The sequence below is a fragment of the Astatotilapia calliptera genome, chromosome 16 (genome assembly GCF_900246225.1).
Source record: "Astatotilapia calliptera chromosome 16, fAstCal1.2, whole genome shotgun sequence".
Classification (NCBI taxonomy): domain Eukaryota; kingdom Metazoa; phylum Chordata; class Actinopteri; order Cichliformes; family Cichlidae; genus Astatotilapia; species Astatotilapia calliptera.
In genome coordinates, this window is record NC_039317.1 from 12,135,732 (window position 1) to 12,154,958 (window position 19,227).

A 19,227-nucleotide genomic window follows, 5' to 3' on the forward strand; every position below is an offset into this window, starting at 1 on the left:
TGCCTCCGTGCCTTTTGCTCTCAGGAATCTTGTGTGCTAATTCCAGTTCAGACAAGTCCAGAAAGCATGTAAACCAGAAGCTATTGGTGACTCATGCGCACATAAGGGTTCAAACACATTTGTCAACAAATGACAAAGGAAATCAAAGCGAAATTCCACAAACCCCGCATTTCTATCTCCTAATCGCGTTAATTAAATTTTCGCCGAATTAATTAGACACAACAGCCATATACAGCCTCCTCACAGGAGTGAGCCACCATAGGCATTTTAATGACCCCGTAATTCAATTAACCGCCTCCATCAGTTCCATCATTGATTTGTGGAAGAAGAAGAAGAAGAAGAAGAAGAAGAAGAAGAAGGAAAAAAAAGCTGCTGAAAGTTGAATTCTGCAAAGTCGAGCCGGCCTGTAATTGCTCGAGACACAGAGATCCGAGGGAAGAAGGGGTGGGGGCGCTGGGCTGAGGTGGCCGTGTATAAATAGTGTGCTCTCAAATACACAGTCACAACAGCAGGAGTGATCTCACCTCCTCTCCACCCCTTCTATCTATCGCTGCTGCCAGCCTCCTAAAAGAGCGTATCCGTGAGCTGTACACTGGTATATAGAGACGGTATATGCTGAGAATTCACGGTGGATTTCCCTGAGCAGGAGCACTACTGAGCGACAGAGCTGACCATGGAAGAACTTACGGCATTCGTGTCGAAATCGTTCGATCAGAAAACCAAGGAGAGCAGCAAAGAGAGTATCACGTACAGGGAAGTTTTGGAGAGCGGCTTGACAAGGGCGAGGGAGCTGGGCAGCCCGGAGACAAACCTGCAGGACATTACGGAGAGCAACCACTGCCCGGTGCATCTGTTCAAGGACCACGTCGAGCTGGAGAAGGAGAAACTGAAGGACTTTAATGTTACGAGGGCGACAGAGGGTAAGGTTTTCACTTTAATTGTGAGAAATGCTCCCGCGTGATGTCGGGGAAAATGTCTCAAGTTCGGCTGTCTGGTGTGTCCGGAGCGAAGCATTTTTCTTGTTGTTGTTTTAATTATTATAATTTTACAAAATCTACGCGCATAAAAAAAGAGTTGAATTTACGTAACCGCGTTTAGTCAATGTAGTTCCCCAAAGTTAACGCATTAATCTGTTATTGCAATGATAATTTTACAAAGCAGGAGGCGGGCCCTTCGCCAGACCATCGCTTTAACTGTTTAATGATAGTTTGCAAACGAAAGGAAAGAAAAAATACAGCAAGATTTGTTCTGTAGAATATAATCGTATTAAATGTCTAGTGTTTAATAATGATTTTAGCTTTATTTGGACTATATGTCATCATTTTATGCCGGTATTAAACTATCCGGCAACAACCTACTTTAAGTCAGCACTGCAGTGTATTTTCTTTTGCCTTTATTAGTAAATTATGTATTCTTGTACATTCTAGCAGGCGTTGTTTAAAAGCTTAAATATAATGTAATTATGATGCAGTGTATAAACCCATAGCCTGCAGGACTGCCGATTGCCACGCTACCTTAGACTGCACACTCTAGAGTAGCAATAAATCTTTTTATTTTTTCAGTTGCAAAATCGTGTGTAAGCTGAAAACATAAATAGATCTACCTTTTAAAAATCACTTTATTCATTTCCAGTCTGTGAAGTAGCATACAGCAGGAGCACAGGCCTCCTTTCACTCAGCAGTCACAAATGTGCAGTGGGCAGAAAACTATGATTTAGTGGATTTGTTTCTATATTTATCCTGTAAGAAGAGTTTAAAAAAATGGAGTCAGCACTATGGGGCAATAATCAGCCCTATAACTTAAATTAAATCTGTCTTTTTTAACATAAACTGATCGGATTTTATTTAAGTTAAAATGACTTTCATTTGAGAGAAAAAAAGCAGTTCGGCGTCAGCAAAGTACAAACAGTAAAATGAGACAGAAAAGGCCATTAATTGCAGCAGTTGTCAGCTGTGTTGCTAAAATTAACACTGATAACACTTAATAGCTGCTTATATAGGCTGTTCTATTTTTATTAGGCTATAGTGTACTGTCAGCCACGCAGCGTAATGGTGTGATTAAATAAAAAAATCTGTTGGCTGATGATTTTTATGGATATCCTAAAGGTCTGTTTTATGGAGGTGAGTAATTAGGCCTAAATCTTCTCCGTTTAGCCGGGACTTATTTCTCTGCTCTTTAAATCGCTTATACCCTTATTAGGCTTCCATATTGACTGATTTACTTCCATTACGGCACTGACATTACACGCTGACTTATGGAGGCTGGAAATGCAGCCACGGGCCTCTCTATTGAAGAACTAAGCTGTGTAATGTGTGTGTGTGTGTGTGTGTGTGTGTTGCTGTCAAAGTGCCAGGCCTAAGGCCCCCTGTCAGGGCCCAGTGTTGACTATATGGGGGGGAACCCTTAATGCGCACTTGTGATATGTGTGTTTTGAGCTTGGAATGTGTGCATGTGTGAATTTTAAACGCATCTTCTCCTTTAAAAAACAATAATAATAATTGTTTCCTTCCCCCACCACCCGTGGGCCGTTTAACAGGGATATATGAGTGTAAGGAGAAAAAGGAGGACGTGAAGTCCGAGGATGAAGATGCACAGGGCAAACTGAAGCAGCGGAGGAGTCGCACTAACTTCACCCTGGAGCAGCTCAACGAGCTGGAGCGGCTCTTCGACGAGACGCATTACCCGGACGCCTTCATGAGAGAGGAGCTGAGCCAGAGGCTGGGACTGTCCGAGGCCAGAGTGCAGGTGAGGATTTCCCACATAAATTACTCACTTTCTTCACTCTCGTGTCTGTGATGCAGAGCGGAAATCGTGCTGTTGCTGCTGCTGTGTGAGGAGCGGCCAAGAAGCTTTGCTGTCTGTCTGTCTGTCTGTCTGACGGCTGTAGTGTGAAAATATTTCTGCTGTTGTTAAGCAACACTTGTAAGCTCGCGCGTGTGTGTGGGTGATTTGTTAAGTGGCATCACTGCTTTGTGGGAAATATGTTAGTGATCTAGCCAGCCCTTAATTTGTTCTATAAGGAAACCCCACTGTAATTAACCGAAAATATAAGAAAATATATTTTTAGCTTTTGAGGTGGAAAACCGGACCATGTGGATCCATCGTGAAATAATTTTGCTATAAAACACGCATATTGCTATAAAAACTTGAAAATATATTATAAAACTGTGCAGTCATTTTGGAGCCTTTAAATAAACCTTTTCTGTTGTGTTTGCTCGCACACTGAGCACGTTTAAAATCCTTTGAAATGACTCGAAATACGCAAGACTGCGTGTGAGCCACGTGAAAAAACGACTTTAAAAAAAAAATTCTGGTTTCTTTTGGAACATAAACAGGTCGCATCGTGTGTCCTGAAACATACAAGTAAATAAATAAATAAAAAACAGAAGAATAAAAAGCTAGGAGCTCATTAGTTTAGTGACAGGTTGACCACTTGACAAATAAATGATCCAGCTTGTTAGTGAAAAAGCTCCACGTCTGAAATATTGCTGTAATATTCCTATGGGGAGGTTTGTAAAGCCCCGTCTAGCTTTCTCTGTGGTGTCCTAATATTCCTACAGGGAGACGGTTTCACTGCGACATTTATAAATGTTAGAAACATGACTGCACAATTGCCGCAGATTTGACTATTTTAAAAAAAATATTTATTTAGGAAAATATCAAATGTAGAGGGTTCACCATGCCCTCTTAACAAGTATGACAAATAACTATTTTTTAAAAGTGTGTGTTTAATGAAAGATTCACGTACAGTAGCAGTAAATCAGTTGTAAACCGTCCAGGATGGATAGCCTCAGAGCCAGCTGAACTTGCAGCGGTAGGCCTGTGGAGCCTTGTGCCTCCGATCCGAGCATCCTTGCGGGTAGAAAAAAAGAAGAAAGAAATCCAGCCAGTGATTAAAATGAATGAAGAGCCTGAATGGCTGCTTCAGGGGACGCGCTCTTATGTCAACTCGTATCGCTCCTCATTTTCTTTGTAATATCTGCCATTGGCTTGATGTAGTGTCCCCATAAAAACAGATTAGAAATAATTCAATTCTGGGCCAACTCTGCTGCTGTTCAGCTATATCTAATCGGATGAATAAGCCGCATCATAGAGCTTTATAAGCCACCGACTACCTTTTTTCCTGAGCGGACTTAGTTGACAGCAGTACACTGCGATTATCGCTAATAAAGTGCGTGCATTAAAATTATTTATGGAGGAAATATGACTGATAAAGACCGAGTCTGCGTGTGTGTTTTATGTTATCAAATAGACACTTGGAACCTACCGATGTTCTCTTTTGGGGGAAAAAAGATGAAGGAAAAAAAAAATGAAGCATTTTCAGGCTGTCTTTTGGGGGGGTGCGCACTGGCACATGTTTTCTCCAGATTTAGTGAGAGCGAATTGCAGCAGGGCTGTTACAGGCTGTGAACCTGCGCTCCGAGCAGCTGTCAATGAATCTAATTGAAAGTTATGAGAGCTTGGTGAGGAGCAGGCAGTAATTCGGTTAGGACTAATATCTTTGGGTTTCTGGCGCGCTGCTAAATTAAATGTCATTATTCACTGTCTCTAATAAAAAATCAAAAAGGAAATGAGATTAGGGTATTTGTGAAGCGCATCATTGAGTGGCCCTTAATGAAGAAATAACTGTCTGAACCAGTGTAGTTCACTTTGCTTAACATACTGGCACGTAATTGGAATTGATCTCGGGCCCGTCTAATATTAGCCTTGATTTATCTGAGGGATTACTGTGCGTCTATGCAAAATCACCTGGGATTTTCATAAACACCTTTCCTACCATCATTTACCGCTGTAGAGCTAATAACTCACGGCGTAAACAATCGCAAACAATAACGACAATGTGCAGTGTTTAGCTTCAGGCCTACACCACGATGATGATGACAATAATAATAATAATAATAATAATAATAATAATAACAATAATAATAATAATAATTATGTACTCTACGTGGACAGGATTTATAGACATTGATAATGCATTGACAGGAAAATCTCACTGCTGTGGTTTTATTGTAAAAACTATATTTGGATGATATTTTGTGAAGCTGAGAGCGAGACATTTGTTTTCCTCGTAATTTTCGCCTCGTTGTTATCTCCTGCTCTCTCGCCTCGGTCCCTAATGGACGCTTTATCGACTTCCCCTGTTATTGCAGTCCCATCGACACGATGTTGCACGTCGCTCCCCCGCAGCTTAAAAACGGCGTCACGGCACCCCGAGTCGTCAGCAACATCATCAGTCGGCGCCCTTTGTGGTCCGCCACCGGTCGCTAATTTTCGCATCTGTAAACGATAATCATCGCGGGGGTCGAAGGGGAGGGGAGATAATGTTATTCAACGAGGCAAATTAAGTTGATGGTGATTAACAATAGGCCCGCAGCCTGCAGCTTCAAAGGCAGTCAGCAAATTGGAAGGTAGTTAATGACATTTATTTATTTATTTGAAGGATCACAGTATCCTTGTAAAATTGCTACACTTTTTCTTACAACCCTACTAGAACTTTGTTTAAGTTACAGTGACTTTAAGTGGCTGTAGCTTAGGAGATAGAGGAGGTCATCGGAAGATTGGTGGTTCGATCCCCATTTGCCAAATATCCTTGGGCAAGATACTAACCCCATGTTGCTCTGTGTGCATGTTAGATAGACAGAGCAAAGAAAAAAGTGCTTGTATGAATGAAGCAGTTGTGTAAAGCGCTTTGAGTAGAAAAGCGCTATATAAGAACCAGTCCATTTAGCTCAGTTTTAAAAGTATGTTTTTTAATCTATAAATTAGTTTAGTCTCATTTACAGTCTAATATTTTTTTCCTCTTTGAAAATTATTACAATTCGTATTTATTTGTGAACACACTTGACTTAGGTTTTATTTGCTTGCGTGTGTTGGATTTCCCCTGTTTTTATTTGCCTGGTTCCAAAAAAATAAATAAATTTGTCCATTTATGACAATCTAATTTCACTATTTAAATATGACAACAAATAGGATAGAAACTGTTTGCATCTATTCTAATCAGTTCTTTTCTCTTTCGATTGCAGGTTTGGTTTCAGAACAGGAGAGCAAAGTGTCGAAAACAAGAAAACCAGATGCACAAAGGTGAATGCAATTTGCTCCCTTTATTTTGGCCTCTTAATATTATTATTAGTGAATTTATTACTGATTACATTTTGACACAGTTTCACCATTTTTATGACTGCATGTGAAAAAAAAAGTTGTGACCTCCTCATCTCACATAACAACAACTGTCTGGCTGTCTGACAGACATCTTTCCCTTCTCTCCAGGTGTTATTCTGGGCAGCGGCAGTCCCCTTGACGCATGCAGAGTAGCACCCTATGTCAATATGGGCGCCCTCCGGATGCCCTTCCAACAGGTAGGCCATGTTTTCATATTTGCGGTAATTGACAAAGCTTGAAAAATCTAAAAATAATCCAGAAACCAAAATAATCTTAAATGTAAAAAAGGAAAATAAATAATCCAGTGGTGACAAGTAATGCGTCATCTCTAAAAAAACCCGTCAAATAAATGTAAAAGTTGAGACTGGACTGTTTTGCGCTTGGATATGCGGTGGAATTGGTGTCAGAGTGGGCCTTCTATATTTGTGCTTCCACATGCATGTATATAAGCCATGTGCAGCTATTAGACTGAAGTGATGAAAGAGTGCATACGTGGAGAGGGGAGTGAAAGGGTGGGGGTGTTGAGACCTCAGTGCACCTTTCACCTTCTGGCTGTGGGGAGAAGGTTGGACCGTACAGGGAGAGGAAAGGTGGGCAGACATTTGATCTGCTGCTGTCTGCTTCTACGTCCCGGTTGCTGTGTTGTCTGCTTGACCCTGGCTAAAAGCAACGGCCTAATTAAGCCAACAGTGCGGCGGGCGTGAGCACATAAAAGAGATGATGAAAGCGGGGAATGAAGTGGGCTCTGATGGATATTGGCGTTGAGCTGCACTGGCAGGGGTGGAGGATTGAGGCCTGCATACTGAGAGAGAGGCACGTTGCACGAGGTTGAAACAGGCACTAGGCATGCATGGACTCAGATATTACAACGCTGCATATGCATGGGAAATGAGGAGATGGCTAGCGGCTGGTGGATGGGTAAGGTCGTGACCTCTTGTCAACAAAAAAGTAAAGACTTGTGTCTTTTAAAGCAATGCAAAGTTTGTGTGTGTGCCGGGCCGAAAGCACACAATCACTCTGAACCCACGTCACCTGTTCCATTTTCAGAGACAGATTAATTTCTGCCATAACCCACAAAATCAAGTTTCATAACTGTGATTTGTTTTTCCAGTGGTCCTTCTGCATTGTGTAACCAATCGCGTTCGCACTATACAATTGGAAATTATCAGTCACGGCTGCAGTTTGTTCCCCGATTCTTTCGGTGAACGCGATACGTGGAAAAATTTGTTGTTTTGCAGAAGGTTTTGTTCGGATGCCACTGCAGCGCTTAGCAACTACAAACTCGCGGGTACAAATTAATTTTCCCTTTCGTTTAACAACTTCGATTTAAATCTCCCTTTTTGCATTTTTATACTAAAATACAACTAAAAATAATATTTAGTCAAGTTAAAACTTTGACTTTCTATCGTGCTATTTTGGTTGGAGAAGAAAGCTAGAAATACTTGAGTTTTCCCACTTCTTCCTGTGGTGTTTGAAACACATGAGACACGGCAACAGGCTCAGCTCTCTCCCTCTGAAGTAAGCGGATGCTTAATTTTCACCTACTTCTTATAAAATAATTGCCAAGAATGTGAAAACTGATATCCTATGCTCCTTATGGTTTCTTTTTCTTTTTTTTCTCCCCTTGACTCAGGAATATGTCTGGATAAATATTTATAACTCCAAATATGTGAATATCTTTTCAGTGCAAAATAGTTTATTTATGCAATTGAATACATAATCAGGATAACAAGACTGCGTATTTCCAAGGGTATACCATAGTCCTCAGTCTGAATTAAACAAATCTGTTCTGGGTCCTAGAAAGACTTTGATTCTAGGCGATTAAATTGGATGTGGTGTCTGAGAGCAATGTATGATTCATTAACATTTAGAATAGCTGACATGAAGAAAGGGCTAAAGCGCAGAGTGCAGCCCTTAACTATTTTCATAGAAAACACACTGTAAGCAACAGCTTTGAGGGGGTAACATTTGAGGGGGAATTTAATAGTGTCAGACTGTGAAACCTAAATCCTCCCTGCACACACACACACACACACACACACACACACACACACACACACACACACACACACACACACACACACACACACACACACACACACACTTGTCCTGAGGGGCTCATTCTGACTTTACGTTTTCACTGTTCTGCAGGTCCAAGCACAGCTCCAGTTGGAAGGGGTCACCCACTCCGCCCACTCCCACCCTCACCTGCACCCTCACCTGGCCGCTCACGCGCCCTACCTGATGTTCCCGCCCCCTCCTTTCGGACTACCAATCGCATCTCTGGCCGACTCGGCCTCGGCGGCGGCGGCGGTGGCAGCAGCCGCCAAAAGCAACAGCAAGAACTCGAGCATCGCCGACCTGCGACTCAAGGCAAGAAAACACACCGAGGCTCTGGGACTCTGACCCCACCGGGCTGCCCCTCCGCTCGCCTGATGCCCATAATCGCCTCTCACACAAGACTGAGCCTGTGAAAGGGCCGTGACACTCACAGCTAAAACTAAAATAAACAAAAACACTGAGTGAGAATGAAAGAGAGGAACACATAACAGAGAGGGGGAGAGAGAGAGTGGGTGTGAGAGAGAAAGGGGGAGAACAGTGGAGGAAGAAAATAAAAAAAGAAAAGAAAAGGAGGAGGGGAGCGAGAAAATTGTCACAAAACCAGCTGCCAAAACAAACCACTTGTAGAGAACGGTAATTAAATACCAATGAAATCACCTTTTACTTTTCGCCCAACAGGCAGGACTTCTGCGGGGCCAGTGGCTCAGTCCACTCCAGGCACAGATCACATCCCAAGGACCGTACAAACACATGTGGATGTCTGTCTGAGGGCCAGGCCCGGGGCCCGTCAGACCAGAAGATGTTAGAACAAAGCAAACTGGCAGGCAGCAGCAGGGCCAAAAGCAGAGCCTCGCTGACGCTGGCTGACGCCATGTTGACAATGCAAAGGGTTAAACTTGTGTGTGTGTGGGGGGGGGAAACAGACCCAAACATCACCCCACCGAGGTATTGGAACGGCTCTCACCTTCACCCGCCTCCCCAATCCCCCCTCCCTCCCCTCGTGCCCCGCTCCTCACTAGAGAAACGAAAGAAGAAAACATTTAAAGAACAAAAAAAGGCCATATTTGTCTCCAACCACTGTGTTCCCTGCTGCTGCCAAGTGCATGAGCTCTAATGGAGGACCGTTACTGGGACTGGTTTCCATCCGCACCTGACATTAACACTCGACAGCTGTTTTAAACACTGCCATCCAACATGCTCCCCCCGACACCTTCAAAGTCAAAGGCCTCCATTAGAGCCTGATACCCTTCTTCTGATGGACTTATGCTCTAACAAAAGCAACAAATCCGTTTTTTTTTCTCCCTCTTTTTGTTGTTGTTAGTCGCAGACTGGAGAGACGTTGCTCTGTGTTGTCGGGCATGTGCTGGCGAGACTTTTGGTTTGCATTTCTCCCTCAAAGTGTGCTCTATCTCTCTCGCTCTGTCTTTATTATTTTCTTTCCTTTCTGTTTGTTGTGTTGTATTTTTGGGTAAAGAAGTGAAGATCGCCTTTGCACTTCAGGTCTCACACGTGGGTGTTTACAAATGGCACTACAAGCAGATACTACTTTATTAATTAAAGCGGGGAGCTGGGTTTGATATCGTCACGCGATCAGCAAAAAGAACAATTATCTTAGATAAAGGGTATAAATGGGATTTTCCTTTTTCCTCTTTTCTTCTTTTGTAATTCTGAAAAAATATGAAGAAAGCATCAGTCAAACTGAAATGCAATGGTGTGCAGTTTAAGTGCAATACTGTAAATAGCAAAAAAAGAAAAAAAGAAGTAAAAACAGCTAGCAGTTAGTCCTCAATGATAAAGAGACCCAATGACTTTATTTTACTTTTATTTTTTTCATGCACTGTTGGAGTGTTCAGTTTATTTGCCAAACCCACCAGTTTTTCTACAGCAGTGTATATTTTGTTTAGTTCGAGAAAACCCCCTTAAAGACCAGGTGCCATATCCCTACATAACCTCCTATGTATTCAGACAATTTTCTATACATCAGGCACAGCTTTTATGAGGAAAGACATGAGCACATTTTTGGATTCAGCAGAAATTAAGGTAGATGAAAATAAGCTCTCTTAAGTACTCCACCAACGGTCGAAGAAATCCTTTTTGCTTTTTGCATTTTTAGGAAAAAGTGTTTTATCAGCAAATCAGCACCCTAACCCAAACCGAGCAGTTGTTTATGATACGATTAGTTTAATTTTGCATGTTGTATGTGATTTTTTTTGTCTTTTTCATCCTTAATTTCCAAATAAATTCAACGTGTATGTTACAAATTGTTCCAGAAAAAACATTGGGATGAAATATCGTTTATTTTGACAACCTTTTAAACACTGCTGTCAGACCCGTGCTAAATATATGGATCCGCTTCAGGTCCGCGTGACCTCGATCAGTCTCCAAACAACATTTTCTGTCTTACCAGACCTCCATTTAGAAATGTTTATTAATGTCTCCATTTTAAATTAAGCATATGGGTGTTTTATTTATTATTTTGTCTGAAAGTTTATGAAAGATTAAATAGTTGAACTACAAGTGTACATTTTTACATGGCTTTGCATTTATTTTTGTATGTTTTTATTAAGTGTTTCATTTTGAATTGGGGGGTGGCGTGGGGGGTGTGGCTGTAGTAAGTTGTTTGCCTAAAAAAAAAAAAAAAAAAAAAATGTAGCGTGTCCGAGTTTACAAACATTTCAGGGACGGTTGAATTTAACAATCCATGGAATTTGTTGTACCCATTAAAATGATTACCATTTCACATGCAAGCATGCCTAAACATGAATCATCGTACAGTTTGTTTTTTTACCCTTTTGAGTCACAAAATATGAATGTACATCTTGTACAAGTAAACTATCAATAAAGTTATAAATATTTGTACACGACTTTAAAAAAATACTGTTCAAACTTGTTAAACTGCACGAAAAGCCTGGGGTTTTGCACATGAACTAATCCTCCTGGGGAGTGTAAGTGTAATTTTCCTTATACCCTCGACAAACGAACAGCACTGCAGTCCTCAGAAATTACTTGGATACACAGTGGTAACCACGTTTCCAAGATAATAACAGCAGCCCACGACTAATCCCCTCTCCCAGTGTTCGGGGTATTTGCGTCATGCTCTCTTCGTGCCTCACATCATGTTGCGGCTGATCCTCAACAGCAGTCTCAATCTGCGGATCAATATTAATATCGGTCTACAGTTGACATTCACGCAGACTCCGTGTTAGCCGGTCCAGCTCTTCACATCCAATCTGTGCCACACACCAGCAGAGAAAATTGAGCTGCTATAAAATCCAGATGCAGCCCTTTTTTTTTTTTTCTGGAGCCTCTTGCGCGGCACATCTCTCTCGCAGTGTTTGTCAAAATGACACGGATAAGATTGGTATGGAAAGTGGGGGGCAGTACAGTCGTCAAATAGAAGCAAGATGGCTGTAACTGGAGTGGGAAGCCTGCAAGCGTGGAGGGAAAATAGCAGGCGAGCAAAGAGATGCGAGGGTTACTGTACATCTGACAAGTGATGTCCTCTGACCCGTGTGCTCAGAGAAGAGCTTTGGTTTGTGAGGATCGAGAATTTCTGCACGTTCGTCAGCATTTCAAGTCAGTCCCTCCACTTGTCTTACCCACACATACTACATTTTGCACTTTAAAATGGTCAGCGGCTTGTTTTTTCTCAGTGTATTAGCTTCCTCAGGGAGCCTAATTCCAGATGTGTGTATACAAAGTAATTATACCATGTGCTATAGTGGCTTATTGTTTGAACCCCATACAGGAATTATCCCAAATGGCGTCCTGTTGAATGCGGTACCCCCTAGAAGGTCGCCGCGCGTTTAATTTGTACCTCTTTGCTCATACATCAAGATTGAGTGATATGGTCGCAGACTGATGGCTCCATATTTACCCAGTGACCCCTCTGGCTGAGGCTAGGTCTGGAAATAACAGCATCCTTTTATGTGTACTAATAATTAGCAAGGCACACACAGCCATCCATCAACCACCAATGAGCCATGGCTGCTTTGTCAACATGTTCAAGCACATAAAGCTATTTATGTTGGCCACAAGTAACAAATACACAATAATATCTTAATAGAGGAGAGAGAGAGAGTGTGTGTGTGTGTGTGTGTGTGTGTGTGTGTGTGTGTGTGTGTGTGTGTGTGTGGGAGGGGGGTATTTAGTGGGCTCCTGTGCTTGATATTAAATGTACATCTGGTTTTATTGCTAATGAACGTTTCCTTGGTTCTTACAGGCTGCAGAATGAGGGCTCGCTCCTTATTGTCCCGACGTTTCGTTTTAATCCTCTGTTGAAATGTACTTGGATTCCCTATAGTGATCTCAAATTCTGCTATAAACGAGTGCTTCGTCAAGTAACTGTTGTGATTTCCAAAAAGTACAGATCATCAAAAAAAATTTTCTCCCCCATACGTTCCTTTCGTCGTCCACTTCTCGTCACGTCTGGTTCGGGAAGAATGAGCTTCGCAGCTTGTCCCAGAAGTCTGAGGCTCAGTGCTACGCTGCGCTAGCCCATCAGAGGTCAAGTGCTCAGGGGTCACGTGAAAATAGTTTTTTTTTTTTAAATCACATTCTCATAATACTCTTTGAAATGCCACACACAACTATGATCAGACGGAATGTGGGCTGTCGTAGCCTCAACATAAAGCTGCGCGGGGCACCGGTAATGGTGTGAAATGACAGAGCTTATGGGCCTGAGAAGACAGTATATATTTAGCTCAAAGACATGAAGTTAGAGCTTTTGTCATGCTATATCACAATAACTTGAGGGGCTACTTGCAACAACTCTGAAAATAACAGGCTTGTTTGGTTTAGTTTGGAGGTTTTTTTTTCTTGTGTGTGTGAACCAACTTTGTGGTTCTTAAATCCCGAGTAAATCCTGTTCCTGCAGTTTCAGCTGTAACTTGAAGTGAAGCCACCCAGAGAAACCTCAGCTGAAAACAATCGAGCTGAAGTGCTGAAGTCACTACGGTCGGCCAGGGATCAAAGGGCGCCTTTCATCCCAGTTTGTTTGGGCTAGACTTTGCTTTGCTTTGTTGGCTAATGCTCATAAATGTATCTGGAGTCATCAGCGGTGCGAAACTATATTAAAACCAACATTTTAAGTCTGGGTCAACACTTGGTCTTTCTTTTTTTTCTTTTTAAGTGAAAGTGGAAACTGTCAAGAATATAAATTCTGGGTGGAAAAAAAAGAGGCATTAAGTTCAAATTCTGTTCAGCTGTTTATGTTATGTTCATTAGCCGTTTACTTTCACTTCAAGCATTTGGCTTTTGTCGTTGCAATCCAAGCAAGTTATCTAATAAAAACACATTATTTTCTGTCCTATTGCAGCGTCAATTAGAGGTGATTACGAAACTTATCCGCGCCATCTACAAACACTTTTTCCTAAAACTTTGCATGAAAACAAAAAATAAGCTAGAATTAGAATAATTAGAATTTGGGATTATTCGAAGATTAATCCCAAATTGTTCACATTCTTTAGCTGCCTTTTATTAATACCCGTCATACTCTATTACTGTCAGTGTAGTCACTTACAAATACACGCAGACACCAGGATCTCTATAGAGTGGCTGCGTTTAGATGGTTTGGTTTGGGATTTAATCGTCTGGTCGGTTGTAGCTAGATAAGAGAGACTTTCATGATGTTTAGCTCCATCCAGTGGGCTTCAAGTATTTTTGACCACATGTTCTCTCCTGGTTTCACTCTCTTGCTGCCAGGAGGATCCACTTACACGTTTGAAACAATATTAGATTAAAGACAAAGTCCAGGGGCATCCAAAACAAAGTTTATTCTCAGTTTAATCACAATCAAACATGCACACATGGATAATATAATAGTTTGTTTAAGGATTTTTTTTTCCAGCCACAGTATCAAAGGTCAGCAATATTAAGTTTGAAAAAGACATAAGAAAATGGCCTTTTAACAACAGCCACATTAGAATCAATTCAATTTGACTGCTTCATTTTTAGAGTCTTGTTATTTTGCATGTTAGGTTATGATGGTAAGCTGGGATGCATTAGTAACACTTTTTTCACAGTGACAAGTCAAAATATCTGAGCAATGTATCTGTTTTCTAACAAGCCTCATAATTTATTTGATAATTGATTCTTCTTGTGGCGATGTTAAATGAAAGACACAGATGTGGATGTTTAGGTAATGGGATCTGCTGCTTTATATTTGGACCAAACCACAAACTTTGGGACCAACAGGAAATGCCAAAAACTGTAGTTTTACTAATGGCCACTAGAGGCTTGAGCAACGCTGAGTCATCGATTGCAAGCTTAAAATCTCAAAATTTGCAACATAAATAAACGGGTTTACAGCCTGGTCTCTTTAACTAATTCTACTGGTTGAGGGGGTTAACTTTAAATCATATTAATGCAAAAAATTATGCCTAATTAACAGCATGGCTGTTCTGAGTGACAGCAATAGATGTCTAGCGATCATAGCTAGCTGCCTGCTAGGTGTTATCACAATTAATCTTAGCCACTGAATTGGACTTCAATACTGTGTTTTTGAGTTTGTTGCTGCAATAAAATGTTGTAAATAGGATTCATGCTATGCTCAGAGTGATTTTATAGTACTAATTAGGAGATAACCTATCTGTGTGTGATGCTCTCATACGACTTATGGATCTTGCTAAGTGAGCTAACTAGCATTAGCTAGCCACATGCCCTACGGTTCTGGCTTCAAAAGAGTAGTCCACAAACAATGGGTGACATCATGGTGGCTACATCCACCTCTTATGTACAGTCTATGATTATAACACTTCTGTTTCATTAGCAGGGAAATTATGAGGAAGAAGTAAAGTGTTTTGTGATGATACTTCTCCCAGCCTTTGTGTTTAACATGCTAATCAAAATCTTTTTTGTACATTAACTTTTTATGTCTTTCTCTAAAGAGAAAAGTGTACTTTGGGCTTCTCCCAGTTTAGTTATGTTTCCCGAAAGAAAGATTATGCGTATTTATGTTAATAATACAAAGCTAAGCTAATTTCATGTGCCTGGTTGCAGTTTAACATAACTGTACTGTGTGAGCATATTTTGAATGTGATGACATAAGACATTGTGGTCTTGGTTCTTGTTGTTCACATTCTTCGCACTCTTTGAACTGCCCACAGCCACTGAGAACATATCAATTCTATTATCAAGTGGCTTTTTTTCCCCTTCAAAATAAAATAGATTTTTTAAAGAAATAAAATCCCTAATGAATGATGCACCATTGTTTTCCTTTTCTTTTTTAAAAAAATGGTAGAAATAAGCATTCATCTGCAGTTTAAAAACCATAATTCAGTCTGAAATATCCTCCACTGAAGTGCTGAGAAACAAACACTTCAATAGCTGTTTTTCAAAAATATGTTTCTTAAAATGTCAAATCCCTTTGCTGGAGTCTCTTTCAAAGCTGTTTTTAATTACACAGCTTCAAACTACTATTTAGACAACAAATTCACTCTGAGAAAATAATCATTGCATATTAATGTGATCAATAATCTCAACCAAACGGCAGTTTTATTTCCAGCCGGGCTGCCTGTTTATCTGAGCTCCACTTCCTACCGCGCAGAGAATTTAGTCAATACTGTTCACTTTTTGTTCACAAACAGTTTAGGTTATGTTCATATTTGCAAAAAAGAATGAAATAAATATTTTTTAACTGGAAAGCAAATAAGCTGAAAAATCGAAACAGATGTGGTAAACATAGCAAAACAGACCAACAGATCATCAGATTAAATTCCAAACGTGTTAGCTTTAGTGAGTTCTGATCTCCTGGAGGTCTCACATTCACATTTCTCTTCTCAGTGCAAGATGCAGGGTTAAGAAACAAGTTTGTCACAGTTTAAATCTTATACTAAACGTTAAAGTAAATATGTCCTGTGTAGGCTTTCTCATGAAAAGACGATTTCATTAATGTTGCACCAAACCTTGAAATCTATATTAATTAGCCTGGCAAAGACTCCAATTCAGCTTATCAGACAGCCTTGGAAAATGTGAAGAAATTTTTTTTGTTTTGTTTTGTTTGTTTTTTTAAAGAAAGTTTAAACTTTACACTCTATAAAGTATTTTATTATTACAGGACAGTCTGGACAATGAACTACCTGGACCTTTCCTGTATTTTTACACATTTGTTCCTGGTCTGCCCCACTTAAGATCAAAGTGGACCGTATGTGTAATAAAATGATCTTGACACTCCTGATCTATATGATAATGCAGACGTGCATGCTTTGCACTAATCTTAACTATCGCCGAGAAAAGGACACCTGAAACAGCTCTCTGTTTCAAGATCATTCAGAAACGTTTGGTTTTGACGTGGCCCAGAAAACATCAGCCTGACAGACAACTGGCTCCAGTCCTTTTTCTAAAGACAGACAAAGAAATGAGTCCTGGTGATAAGATTACAAGTACAGAGATTTAAATACAATTTGATGGTTACCCAACTTAATTGTATTATGTTAACTGGTGACACATGATTAAATTAAGTGTATTTTAATTAAGTTAACAAATCAGATCAGCAGATTTAAGTTACACACAGAGCACATGAATAAAAATAGCAAGTTAAGGGAACAGGTTATAATTTCAAGCTCGACTACAGCTCCGATGCCATTTTTATAGTGAGGATAAAGTTCTCCTTTTTTTTCTTTGTCCTGTGCTTTTTTTTACAGTCACTAATTAATTTGTCCTGTTTGTGTCAATAGCTGGAATACCCACTATATGTACATTAATACTTGAAACATTTGCTGTGTTTGCTCACCCTTGTTAAACAAATCTTGTGCTTGCCTGGTGAGAGACAGACAAAACAGCTGTGCCCTTTGACATTTTAGTAGTGGTCACGTACTAAGTAACAGAATCTGAATACAAGCAGTGAGCTGGACACCTCAGAGACACATTAGACACAGGTGTCAACAGCAATACACAATTTTATAACCAGTATGAACTGAGTTGTTGGTTGTGATCTGTTTGTCAGGACACTGTCACATGTTCACATACAACAGTTCAAAACTTTATTTGCATTTGCAAAAAACTAATTTTAGGTTGATGCTACTTATTAAAGTATCATTTGGTGTGTTCTTTTAGACTTGTCTGATAATTTCAAATATATAAATTAAAGTTATATAAATTAATGTAAGTTTTGACTTTGGCATCTCTTCCATAATCAAAGTGTCAATGATATACAAAAACATTCTGATCATTACAAGGTTAAAACAAAGACAAACAGACAACTACACACTCTCGCTTCCACACCGGCGGTCAATTTTGAATCACTGCCTAACCCAAGAAGCATGGTTTCCAACTGTGGGAGGGACGCCCATGCATTCAAAAAAAAGAATCTGCACTGCAGCAGGTATAATGCATTAATGCATTATACTCTCTTAACTGATGTCAGTCAGAATAGATAAAAGCCAAACCTGTGCAGTTAGCTGTCCTCTGCAGGGTGGTGGGAAAGAGATTTTAGGAGCAGCCCTACAGATTTGTGGCCATCATGTAAACAGTGAATGTTAATGAAAAAGCAAACAGCCTACCTCTGCAAGTTACGCTGGAAAGCAAGTTTGAACAGTTGCAATCGCCCCTTTCCCCCTTCAAACAAGGAGCACTGCAGGGGAAAATAATTATCTGTTATTTCCAGTCTTTGGGTTACATGCATTTAGATGCCAATGAAAACAACTTCCAGTTTTGGAGTTTTGCTAAATAAATGGAAAGAAATGCAAATAGACAGAGCAAAAAGCTTATTTATTTCATTGTGATCAAAACTATCTGATGGGAAACTATAGCAGGCAAATTTGTGCCAAATTTTGGCTTCTCAAACTAAAAATAAATAAATAAATAAAATGCTCATGGTGATTTTGTTTGTCAGCACTAACGTAGAAGTGCAAACAGAAGTGCTCTAAAATAGAAAATGAAATTTACCTCTTATTTCCATGATTAAAGAAACATTTGTCACTAATGTTTTAAAACTGGTTTAAATCCACAAAGTGTGGATGAACAGATTAGGCCCCCATCACTGGTCCAAGGTAAAAAGATAAAGTAACCTAACACCTGGTCTCTGTGCTCAGTAAGAAAAACTCACTTTGATTTCATGTGTGCATATATCTATGTGTTTATGTATGTCCTAGACATATGCATGTACTTGAATCTGTTTGTCAATCGAATTTAATTTGCAGTGATGGCGTTTTATTATTTTTTAAAGAGAAATAACGTTTTTATATAAGGCGAATTTCATTCAATTACACTTTTTTGTTTTGCAATTATTTGTAATTTGTATTAACTGACTGCATTTACAAGTAGACAATGTAAATTTACAAAAGCCAGTCCCACTTCTTACACTTTTCTAACATATTAATTTTTTTTAAACTATATGATGTGTTCACTGGAAATATAATAATCTAATGTTAAGTCTTATACAAACATTTTTCTAATACACACAGATATTGTAGTCTATCAGACTAAATCTTTAACATGCATTAATTAAACTGTTCACCACATCTTTCCCCAAATAAGAAAAGATTCTCCTCCACTTTTGAAGTTTTCATACTAAAATTTGATTCGCTGACACGATAGCTTGTGCTTATTCCCCACATTTGTGCTTAAAAACTTCCCTGCTCAGTAGGAATTCATCATGACCAGCAACAAAATGAGGGCGAATCATGCAGCTGGTACAATAAGCCAACACAATGTGTAACAAATTAATCAGACTTGGCCCAGGGCATGCTTTGGAAAAATGATCTCATTTGACCAGACGGGTCGTGGCTCCTCTCTAATGATATCAGCGTACAGCACCGCGACTCCTCATCTTTGTTGTGGTCATTAAGAAAATAAAAACAGCAGCCTGACTGTCAGATTCTAAACAAGTGTGAACATGGCTGAATTCAGAGTGTAAGATCGCTTCAGTGACGCTTAGCAACCAATTCATATATTTAATGATTATGAATTATGCATATTTTCCCTCAATGGAAAACAGATGGACAGCAAAATGCACTTCAGTGAAATAAGACAGCCCCCAGTTTCCTACAGATCAACATGCACTGC

At 40.0% G+C, this 19,227-nt stretch overlaps 1 protein-coding gene across 1 annotated transcript; it reads left to right on the forward strand.

Moving 5' to 3' along the window:
- Nucleotides 1-463: 463 nt before the first annotated feature.
- Nucleotides 464-11,087, forward strand: shox (shox homeobox). Its single transcript, XM_026145774.1, is given in 7 exon segments — nucleotides 464-920; nucleotides 2,537-2,745; nucleotides 6,027-6,084; nucleotides 6,271-6,359; nucleotides 8,314-8,379; nucleotides 8,382-8,535; nucleotides 8,902-11,087. Coding segments are annotated over 7 exon segments (951 nt in total). The 5' UTR covers nucleotides 464-673; the 3' UTR covers nucleotides 9,030-11,087.
- Nucleotides 11,088-19,227: the final 8,140 nt, after the last annotated feature.